We start from the raw sequence: 11,582 nt of genomic DNA, 5'->3' as shown, positions 1-11,582 counted from the left end.
CATTCTCTCCCAATGTGGACCTTGCTCAGCAGCCAGGATCACATGAGGTTTCAGGAGTCCGGGCTCTCCTCGGGATGCGGCGAACAGTGCTCAAGGTCCTGATGGGTGTCTTTCTGCTGGCCGAACTGCCTCGGAAGAACTGTTTGCTGTACCGCTGCAAGAATAAGGACGAATATATGAAGGACATGCCTCTCTTTGATGAATGGGGGCCGTGACCGATCGGCCTGGAGGGGCCTCGTGAGAACCCCGTCGTCGTGGTTCCCTTCCTTGCCCCTGATGCTGAGCTCGCCCCAAGTGACGGTGCAGGTGGGCGAGCTCAGGCGGAGGCCAGCGGCTCGAGCGCTGAGGAGCACGTGCCGAGTGGTGATCCTGGGGCATCGTCTTTAGGAGCCTGCCACTCCCCTCCTGGGGAGTCGGTTGATGAGGAGGCACTGCATGCGGCTCCCGTGGCCAAGGCTCCAGGAGCCTCGGGAGGTCGTGGTGAAACGGTGCCCGGCTGTTCGCCCCAATCGGGCACCCCTGAAGATATTCTTTCGAGCTCTTCTTTGGCCCCGCTGCGCACCGGCTGTCACGTCCAGCGTTTCGGTCGTCTTTGTGTGGACTTCGAGGAGCTCCACAAGAGGAAAGGATCTCCCAGCGGCAGCAACATCTTTGGACCGCTGAAGCGGAGGAAGTACATTGCCATTGACGTGTAAGTATCGTACCGCTGTGGCTCTCTATGTATTGCTTTCTTCTTCTGGCGCCAGTCTTTCAGGGCTTCTTCCACTTAGGCTGCTGAATCTCCTGAGAAACGGCCTCCTTCTTCCTTAACTCTTCCGCCAGCCTCGAGCACTCCGAGTTTGCTGGTTGCCCCTGGAGCAGGGCTAGATGAAGGGGCACTCTTGCCTTCCTGGCGCGTTGAACCTGCGGCCTCGTCGCTCCTCCCCCTTGGTATGGCGTGGAGCTTGGCAAGCGTGCCCAAGACTCCTCCGCTGATTTTTGACGGCAACTTGTTGGCTTCGATCCCCGGCTCCTCTTCGAGCAGCGAGCCCCGGCAGGCTTGGGCTTCTCGCGAGGACGGGCTGGTGTCGGGTGTGGCGCCAGCCCCCAGCCCCCTGCCGAGGGGTGGCGCGCCGCTTGACGCCCCGCCCGCAGCCCCCGAGGTGGCGGACGAAGAAGGCCGGGCGTTCGAGCTCGAGCATGGGCGGAGCGTCGTTCGCCATGAGCTCTTCCAGGAGGTGATGAACGTGATGAGCCGGCTTGGTGGAGAGCTCGCATGTCGATTCGCGTCTTGAGGCTGAAGGTCTCCGACTGGCGGAGGAGCGGCGCAAGCTGAAGGTGGCCATCAACCTCGGCCGCTATCAGCATGACCTTGAGAACGCGAAGGCTGAGGCGTCTCTCAAGGTTTCCTACGATGCCCGCTCACGAGCCTTGGAAGAGGCTCGCGAGGCTGATTGCTGCCGCGAGGCTGCGGAGAAGCGTGCGTGGGGGCTCCAGGCCTGGAGCGCGTCTCTTGAGCAGCAGGTGGAGGCACGCAGGGCCGCTCTTGCGTCGCTGAGGGGGACGCCCGCGGAGGATGAGGAGGTCCGGAAGCGTGAGGAGGCGCTGGCCCTGGAGGCCATGGAGCGTAACTGCGAGCTCGAGCAACTGGAGACGAGGGAGCGTCAAGTTGCCCAAGCAGAAGACGCCGTAGGGGCTCGCTGGTCTGGAGTTGAGGAGGAGGTGAACTGCCGGGTGGCCGAGGTTCGCGCGGACCTGGAGGGCAGGTACGACCTGAAGCTGAAGCTCACGAGCGTGGAGGATGAGGGCAGGGCCGCTGCCCTCAGGCCCAGGTTGAATGAGGCTGAGAGGCGCGCGGATGCCACGGCCGCTGCCTTGGTCACAGCGCAGGCGGACTTGGCCTCCGCCCGCGCTGAGCTGCGTTCCCTCTGGAGGCGGGTTGATGACGCAGTGGTCGTCGCGAGGCAGAACACAGAGGAGGTGCTCCAACGTCGAACGCTGGAGCGCGAGCATGCCCCCATGCTTCAGGATCTCCGGAACAGGGCCAATATCGCCCTGGGCCATATTTGCGACGTGGAGGCGCCGACCCCTCACTCAAATGATTATGCCAGCCACCTGACCTTCTTCATCGAGGTGGTGACGCGCCTGGAGGCTCGATCTGCCAGAGCTCGCCAGCTTCTGGAGGAAAGGGGGCGTGGCCTGCTCGAGAGCGCTTTCTCCCGTGTCTTTAGCCACCTCCTGAATGCCGACCCCAACTTTGACTTTGACGCCGCCATCGCCCCCGTACCCATGGCTGTCCAGGGCGACCTAGGGCGCTGGGTTGAGGACCATGTGGACGCGTTGGTCAGGGCCTTTGGTTCGGAGGATGATGCAGTGGTGGTCGTCACAGATGAAGGCAATGTGGTCGACGATGGCGACGGGGGCGTCGCCGATGGCGGCGGTGATGCCGATGAAGATGACGACGACGCGAGTGACGCGTCTGCGGGTGACGCAGCGAGCGACATTTCTAGCTGATCCCTTGTTCTCCTGTCATTTCTTCCTGCGCACAAACTCGGGCGTGGCCCTTGGAAACTTGTAAGAGCATTTTGAGAGGGGGAGCCCCTCATGTAAGCAAATTGCAGTTTTTACTTTTCCATGCGATGTGAGTTTGTGTCCTCGTGAACTTGTGAATCCTGATGCGAGTTTTCTGTCTTGGTTTACCTTAGTCAGCGCCAGCTTTGAGCTGGGCTGCGATGTGTCGAGTTCCTGAGGACCTTACGGAGCTCGTCGCTCCGTCGGAAGGGGCCCTACGAGAGGTGAGCACCAGTTGCAGCGCGCGCTCGGCGCGGGCGTGCTTGACGTAGTCACGCTCGCGAGGAGCTCGTGAGGGAAAGGCAACGGACATGAGTCCCAGAAAAAACGATATCCAGAAGGCAAGAAATTGCTCAAACGAGAAAAGGCTCCCCCCGTGCGCATCGATAAAAACTCAGCTTCAACTCAAATCCAGATCTAGAAAGCAAAGCTACAGAAAGAGAGATCCAAAGCAAAAGGCCGCGTCCGGCACCTAGTCTAGTCTTCTGGTCTTCAAGTCTTCTCACCAGCGCGGAGCTAAGTGCTGCCACTAGGCGTGGGAGGGAGCCCCAGGGCCTGAGGCCGGCACCCCTGAGACTCCGGGGCCTGTGCAGCCCCAACTCATTATTACGTGAGAGTGTCACGGGCGGCGAGCTTCACAGGCACTGGGCCTTCTTCACAGGTACCGGCCTTGCTTCATATTGCCAGACGAGGGCCCCGCCTTGCGCCACCCTCGACCTCCTCTGAGCCAACCGGTCACCAAGACGACACAGAAGAGGGAAAGAGGACGCCAACGGTTCCCTCGGCGACCACAGGTCCTCTGCCGGGGGAAGGGTTGTCGAGGCCTCCCCGGCAGAGGGCCTACCTCCGGGTGTCGCCAAGCGTCGCGCGCCGCGGGGAGGGGCCTTGCTCCTGGCTCCCTCTCGGTGGCCCCCAGCGTGTCTCCCTTGTTGGAACGGGTGCTGCCGTGCCTGGGTCTTCAATCGACGCTGCAACCTGGTTCATCTGTAGTCCATGGTTAGCATAAGCCTGTTCCTGAGAGACTAGCGGTACCCTGTAATTGCCGCTGCTGGTGCGATCGTTGTGGTTCTCCGTCGGTTCTTGGAAGGCTTCGGCTCCTAGCGCCCCCTCTCCCCAATCTTCTCCAACGAATGAGCCGATGTCGTCCTCTGGTGCGTACCCTTGGTCCACCATGCGGGGCATGTAGGCCTCCGGGGCCGTCACCCCGAACACCTAGCCGTGGTGCCCCACGCTCCATGCTGCTCCACCCATGATGGCGTCCTGGGGATGACAATACGGCATCTGGCCGGGACCATGGGGGGTGACGCTTGCGCTCGTGCTTGTCGAGGGCGGCATGGGGGAGTTGGAGCCCCCTACGCCGCCGGCCGTGCTGATGTTGATGAAGCCCCCGGGCGTAGTCGATGGCGTGCGGATGTGGTGACGTTCGCCGCGCGGCCCTGCAGTGGCCTGGGGAGGAAGCCGATAGCAGAAGGGCGGTGCTCCCGACGCCGCTGCATCCAGCAGCTCGGCAACACGCTCCAGCAGCGTATCCCGGCCGCTTTCCATCAGTCTGCACCGCAGCAGCTCCCTTGCCACGGTGAGCGCTGCCCTCATGTTTGCTAGCTCCCACCGTGAGTGCGGCGCCGTTGCTGCGGCATGGCTTGCTGCTCTTGCCGCGGCCCGTACCTGTCGCGGGTTGAGGGTGGATGACGCCTGGCCGCGCTGCCCGTGTGCGGTGGGGTTTGGCGGCGCCCGTGCCGCTTGGAGTGCAGGGTCGAGACCTTCATGGGCAGGCGGCGCTGCCCGGGCTGGCCAGGCTGCCCAGCGGTCGGAGCCGGCCCTTGAATCGCCAGACATCATGGCTAGAGAGCGTCGGCGAGCTGGCTGGCGGAGAAGAAGCTCCGGCGCACCCCTACCTGGCGCGCCAAATGTCGGATGTGGGGTTCCGGCAAACCCTTAAGGTTCGAACACTGGGGTGCGCGTGAAGTCTCTCCCTCCTACCGATCTACGCTCTAGCTCGCTACGATCTTGCGGATGCACTCGACGAACTCGCAACACAGGAAGACACAAGCTTTATACTGGTTCGGGCCACCGTTGTGGTGTAATACCCTACTCCACTGTGGTGGTGGTGGATTGCCTCTCGGGCTGATGATGAACAGTACAAGGGAAGAACAGCCTCCTGAGGTTGAGGTGTTCTTGTGCTTGTGAACTTGTGGCGTGAGGATTCGATGCCTCTACTGTGGTGGCTAGCTCTACTTATATAGGCCCTGGTCCTCTTCCCAAATATCAAGCGGGAAGGGAGCCAACAACAGCGGGAAAATTTGAAGGGGACAGCTAGTACAAGCTATCCTGACAAATGCGGTCTTCGCCTGCGAAAAGCTCTGGGGTGACGCCGTCTTGGGCTCCACGATGACCTCCACTTGGCCGTCCTCCTGGTCTTGGTCTCGTTGCACCAATATGGCAACCTTTGCCTGATGCCTCGGTACTCTTCGCTTGCGCTGGCCTCCTTAGCACCAAAGAGGAAATAAGGACGCTGTGCACACTAGCGCCCGCCTGGCACCCGCCCGGTACCGTTCGTCATGGCTCACGTCACGAGAGCCTCGTGAGGTTTGCCTTGCCTTGATATCTCCGCTCCTCATGGGCCTGCCTGGCTAGGCCACTCTATAGGAGGTCTTGCGTCGTCCGCCTCGCGAGGCTTGGACCCTTGCGAGGGTCTTGGGTGTCTTGTTGACGAAGATGGGTCGTACGGCCCGCTGCCTGGCCACGCTGTGGGCCGCAGGCAGGCAAGTCTGGGGACCCCCGTTCCCAGAACACCGATAGGCGCGCCCAGGTTGGTTGTGCCCACCTGGTGGGCCCCCTGTGGTAGTTATTTGCTCCAATATTCCTCAAATATTCCATAAAAAATCCTTGTGAAGTTTCAGCTCATTTGGAGTTGTGCAGAATAGGTAGCCTGGCGTAGCTTTTCCAGGTCCAGATTTCCAGCTGCCGGAATTCTCCCTCTTTGTGTGTACCTTGCATATTGTGAGAGAAAAGGCATTAGAATTACTCCAAAAATCATTATTATGGATAAAAACATCATAAATAACAGTAAGAAAACATGATGCAAAATGGACATACCACTGCGCGGCGAGCGCGGCCTCGAGGTGCACATTCTTCGTCGTGACCTTCGGCAGCTGCAGGGCCACCAGGGCTTGAAAGAGTTCGTCACCATGGAGGTCGATGAGGGTGGCAAGCAATGAGGGGCCTGGGCGCACGGGCTAGAGCAGTATAGCAAGGCCGTCCGCGCGCTTCTTGACGGCGGTGAACTTGCGGATGGAGCGTACCATCATGTCGTCCATGCGAGAGGCGAAGCCGGCAACGGCGAGGGCTACGACGTCAGCGGTCGCCAGCACCATCTGGAAACGTTGCGCAGTGTGGGGCTGCAGGCCGGCGTCTTGGATGATCTGGCAGAGCCGACTGCCTCTCGCGTCCATCGCCTCCATAGGTGCTTGTGGCTTCTGATCACTTGGTCTTGGATTGGAGCGAGCAGTGTTGCGTAGAGACTAGGAGTAGATGGATTGGAGTGGTGGGGCGCCTTTATATGAGAGTCGGTGAACTTGCGGATGGAGCGTACCATCATGTCGTCCATGCGAGAGGCGAAGCCGGCATCGGCGAGGGCTACGACACCGGCTGTCGCCAGCACCATCTGGAAATGTTGCATAGTGTGGGGCCGCAGGCCGGCGTCTTGGATGATCTGGCAGAGCCGACTGCCTCTCGCGTCCATCGCCTCCATAGGTGCTTGTGGCTTCTGATCACTTGGCCTTGGATTGGAGTGAGCAGTGTTGCGTAGAGACTAGGAGTAGATGGATTGGAGTGGTAGGGCGCCTTTATATGAGAGTCCAAACTGTGTTGCATTCACATCGTGCTGGCTCTATTCTGCTTCTCCAATTAATTCCCTCTGCATGCTAATTGAGGATGCATCATTGACCATTCAATGTCTCGGGAACCGCTACCCTCTCCCTCCTTGGCATTCAAGCTGTATCAATGTAAATGCGGGTCAAGAAGAGACTAGTCATTTACTACAATGTGCACCGCGACCGTGTGGGGGTGCGACGCGAACAGCACAGGCATGATGTACTTGTTCCACTTTCTTGTTTTGAACTCGTGACTTGTAGTAACGCTCAGTTTTGAATATATAAGTTTGGTTGTCGCGCCAATATATATAGTACTCCCTCCATGTAGGTTGGGTCGCTGAAGTCAAAATTAGACATAAAGCACGATGGTGACGGACCAGACTACCTTCGTCCTGGTTTATTGCTCCCCGTCGTAATCTCTGCCAAATTTTGACCATAAATTTGACTAACAAAAGGTTCATGCATGTCACCAAAATTATATCATTGAAAACTATGTTCAAATACAAATCAAATGATATAATTTTTGTTGACATGCACTAACATTTTGTCAGTTAAATCTTTGGTCAAAATTTAGCAAAAATTACAAAAGGGACTAATAAACTAGGACCTAGATAGTACACCAGGACGAAGAAAGTGATACTACATATAATTAATGCCAAATAAGAGCAAGGGATGACACATGTCATTTATGACTGGAATAAAAATGCCATACACTAATAAAACATTAAGGCCACAATGCGATGCAGTGCTGGTTACAGGAGGCAAGAACAAAGATGCATCCATCGACGACGTCTACCTCCTTGACTCAGGGCGCCAGCCCACCGAACGGCGGCTAAGTAGCAGCGGCTTACGTGGCCAGGTCGACGTGCTTCTGAACAATGGCGTCCAAAGATTCCAGCCGCTGGAAGAAGGCCAACGTCTTTCTGTCCTCGCTGGCCTTGTAGTGGCCTATGTAGATGATTTCCTCATAGACGTGGATGTGCAGGTTGACGGGTTCATGCATGGCGAGGCACTGCACGGCGAGCGCGGCCTCGAGGTGCACATTCTTCGTCGCGACCTCCGGCAGCTGCAGGGCCACCAGTGCTTCAAAGAGTTCGTCACCTTGGAGGCCGATGAGGGTGGTAGGCAACAAGGAGCCTGGGCGCGCGGGCTGGAGCAGTATGGTAAGGTCGTCTGCGTGCTTCTTGACGGTGGTCAACTTGAAGATGGAGTCAGCCATCATCTGGTACATGCGAGAGGCGAAGCCGGCATCGACGAGGGCTATGATGCTGGCGGTCTCAAGCATCATCTGGAAATGTTGCGCGGTGCGGGGCCGCAGGCCGGCGTCTTGGACGATCCGGCACAGCTGGCTGCCGCTCGCGTCCATCGATGCCATGGGTGCTGGTGCCTTCTGGTCACTTGGTCTTGGTCTTGGATTGGAGTGGGCAGTGTTGCGCAAAGACTAGGAGTAGATGGATTGGAGTGGTGGGGCACCTTTATATGAGAGTCCAAACTGTGTTGCATTCACATCGTGTTGGCTCCATTCTGCTTCTCCAATTACTTACCTCTGCATGATAATTGAATGCGGAGGCATCATTGACCGTTCAACATTTCGGGAACCGCTACCTATGCCTCATTGGCATTCAAGTCGTATCAACGTAAATGCGTCTCAAAAAGAGACTACTCAATATTGCCCACTCCAATCTACATGGAGTAGTCAGTAGTAGTATACTCAATATTGTGCACCGCGACCAAGGCGGAGAGGAAAACGGGAGAACTACGTATTTATTTATGGTGTAGATTCACTCATTTTTCTTCGTATGTACTCATTTACGGTGTAGTCACTTGTTGAAATCTCTAGAAAGACAAATATTTGGTGTACTCATTCTACATTGGAGCTTGTGCGAAGGGGTGTTGGTTCATGTAGATACAACCTTCCTCTCTTCGCTCATTTATTGTATGTCACATCAGCAAAAATCCTATGTGGCAAAATCTACCAACAACTATCTTACAACCTTGGAGATGCTCTAAGATGACTATTACTAGCAATCGCCACAATAACCGTAAGATCTGCATCCGACGGTGGCACCTATTGGACGCAAATAATAGTAGAAAAGAATTGCCACAAAACTGCCGCACCACGCCCCACCCCTACACAAAGACTGCCATGCGAGCGTTCGCAACTGCCACATTCAGGTTGCGCTCGGCTCTTTGCCACTTCAAGAAGACGAACAATGATGTTACTACTTCTACAGTATCGAATCAACTGATGCATGTCCGTCCACCGCGTGCGTGAGGGATAGCTTGTTGTAGTAAGCAAAAGCATGTCCTGTCTGTGAGCTACCGCGTGCATGGGCGAGGGAGAGGGCGTACTAGTAGTAAAATCAAGCTTCTCCTTGTTGTACGAGTTCACGTGACACATCATAGCACTGGCCCCACATGCTTGCCTCTAAACTTTGCTTAAAGACCCGCAGTGTACAATATATTTGCTGCAACCTCTAAAATTTACCCCACCACAAATTAAAATATATATTCCTGTCTTGACCAGATCAGTGCGCAAACTACAATCACCAGGATGAAAGGTAGGTCCATAAGATTATTTTAATCAAAAAATGCTTCGAGACGGCCTCATAGCATGGAGCCGACTCCAACGATTTTAAGCCTAGAGGCACGGTACACGCTATCCTAGACTATGTCACTATACTACCTCCCTTACACATGAAACTGCCACACGAGCGTTCGGGTTGCGCTTGGCTCTTCGCCTCTTCGGGGAGTCAAACAATGATGGTACTACTACACTGGAGTACTACTAGTATGCTTCTGGCCATCTGACACCGAATGAACTGCTGCATGTCCACCGCGTGCGGGAGGGAGAGTGTGTAGCGAAAGCTTCTCCTAGTCTTGCGAGCCACCACGCTCATGGGCGAGGGAGAGGGCATTGTAATCAAACTTCTTCTTGTTGTATGATTTGACGCGACACATCAAAGCAGTGCACTTGATATAATTACAACACATGCATGCATGTCGTGACTTTCCTTTTGATACTTGCATGTGTTGATTCAATGCACCTTGAAGTAGTATGAATATGTGATGGTAAAACTTTCTAATACCCCGGCCCTAAAGCGAGAGATGGTTGTGCACGAGGAGGGCGAGCTCATGCCGACGGAACAAGACCCGATGATGGAGCTCTCTCTGGTCTCTATGGACCTCACCTTGCTCCACTGCCCCTTGTGCCTCTGCCCCTTGAAGCCTCCAGTGTATGAGGTTCGAATACACCTCGTCCATTCGGCTGATCGAGCAAGGTGCAGGTTTCTTGATTAATGTGTTGTTCGATTGATTTGTGCAGTGCAAGGGAGGGCACCTGGCCTGCGCGGACTGCCGCGGTGAGCGCCCCGGGTACCAGCGGCAGTGCCAGAAGTGCGAGTGCGGTGGCAGCTTCGACGTGTGGAACACGGCGATGGACGCCGTTCTCTCCTCGGTGAGGGTGGGTGCCCGCATGAAGGCTGTGGGCACTACATCACTTACCACAAGCTCGCCGATCACCAGAGCGTGTGTCCACTCATGCCCTACAAATGCCCCGTGCCCATCTGCGGCTACGAAGGCCCGCCGCCGGCGCTCCCCCACCACATCAGCACGTGCATCCCATGTCCATGCACAAGATCTAGTTCGGCAAGGTGCTCCACCTACAAGTGCCAGTGTCGGAGCCACGGCTCTTGCTGTTCGCGGAGGAGGACGGCCATGCATTTTTCTTGGTGGGCAGTGTGCTCGACATCGGTGCACCTATCGTCGTGTCAGTTGTCTTCATCAGAGCGGGGGCATCCCCACTGCCGCACTACATGGCCAAGCTGTGGGCAAACAGCCCGCCGAGGGAGACCAAAGGCAGGACCGATGCCATCAAGGTGGAAATCAAGGTGACAAGCAGCAAGGATCCCGACAACATCGTCGTGCAGGAGCTGACCTTCTTCACAGTTCTGCCCAAGCCGCTGGTTGGGGCTGGGTTGTCGAGGACGGTGTCCCTCCACATTTAGATTGACAAGCTCACCTCCTAAATGATTCTACAGTGCCTTCTGTTTATCTTAGTAATATGCTAATATAGGGGTTAGCTCAGTCTACTCTAGCTTAAGAGATGGTGGGTTTTGGTGGCGATGCAGCAATTACTTCGACATCAGATCAACAGTTAAAGTAATTTCCAACAGTCGAATGGATATTTCGTGTCTGTTGAATATAAAGATCCTTTGGATAAGAAGTATAAGCAGCTTATATGCTTGTTGAGGAAGTGTTGCATGCTTCTGCGAGTTGACGCGACACATCAAAGTAGTACTACTACTAGTAGTACTCACACATCAAACTAGAACCGTCAATAAATTTTGAGCTTGCGTCTCGTCACATTCCAAATTACTAGTACCACGCTATATTTAATTCCAAACCTGTTCACACCAATCACAACCTAAACGGTTTCCCACTTAGGAGCGTATTAGTACTCGGTTATAAATACTACTATTCCAAGATGATTGCACATTCCTTCTCAACTCCTCATCCACAAAAACAAACAAGTCATTCATCATCGTTCCCTTGTGTCTGCCATGGCCTGCTTGAGTTCTGAGATTACCACCAGGGAGAGGCGAGCATGGAAGCGGAAGCATGAGAGATCTCCCGCCTTGCCGCGAAAGCAACCGACATGTCCCGCCGTGCGGTCGTAGCAGCACAGAGGTCCCGCCGCGCCACGGAAGCAGCACGGAGGTCCCGCCGCGCCGTCGATGCAGCAAACTGGTCCGGCCGCACCGTGGAAGCAGCAGAGATGTCCCGCCACACTGCAAATGCAGTAGAGATGTCCTCCCGCGCCGGGGTGGCCTGGGAAAATGTCTCGTGGGCAGGCGAGGACTCTTACAGGCACTTGCATGAGATCGTCCATAGCCAAATGGATCAGATCTCCGGCTGGGCAAGGTTGCAGGACGACATGAAAGCCTCGTTTGAACAGGCTACCGACATCATCTGACAACTAGGGGAGGGCAATGTGAAGCTCCAGGCCGAGCGCGACCTGCTGAGGGCGAAGATCACTGGAAGGGCGAAGCAGGCGGAGGAGATCGATGCCTTGTTGAAGAGGACGGGCGTCATTGTCAAGAAACTTATGGACGAGAATGCCATGCTCCGCATCGAACGCGAAAGGCTGGTGGAGGAATC

At 55.9% G+C, this 11,582-nt stretch overlaps 1 protein-coding gene across 1 annotated transcript; it reads left to right on the top strand.

The window, feature by feature from the left end:
• The first annotated feature begins 9,858 nt into the window (after positions 1-9,858).
• Positions 9,859-10,429, top strand: LOC141042902 (uncharacterized). Its single transcript, XM_073511815.1, has 2 exons — positions 9,859-9,885; positions 10,067-10,429. Exons 1-2 carry the CDS (start codon positions 9,859-9,861, stop codon positions 10,427-10,429), a joined length of 390 nt encoding a protein of 129 aa, XP_073367916.1.
• The last annotated feature ends 1,153 nt before the right edge of the window (positions 10,430-11,582 follow it).

This window comes from Aegilops tauschii, chromosome 3 (assembly GCF_002575655.3).
Source record: "Aegilops tauschii subsp. strangulata cultivar AL8/78 chromosome 3, Aet v6.0, whole genome shotgun sequence".
Lineage (NCBI taxonomy): Eukaryota > Viridiplantae > Streptophyta > Magnoliopsida > Poales > Poaceae > Aegilops > Aegilops tauschii.
Note: the sequence above shows the minus strand (reverse complement) of the source record. Positions and strands in the feature narration are given on the sequence as shown.

Bases quoted from the DNA above. Each gene is read 5' to 3' on its own strand.
- LOC141042902 (XM_073511815.1), top strand. From the start codon at position 9,859: ATGGACGCCGTTCTCTCCTCGGTGAGG. The intron at 9,886-10,066 runs GTGGGTGCCCGC...CACAAGATCTAG, and splicing joins CCGTTCTCTCCTCGGTGAGG to TTCGGCAAGGTGCTCCACCT.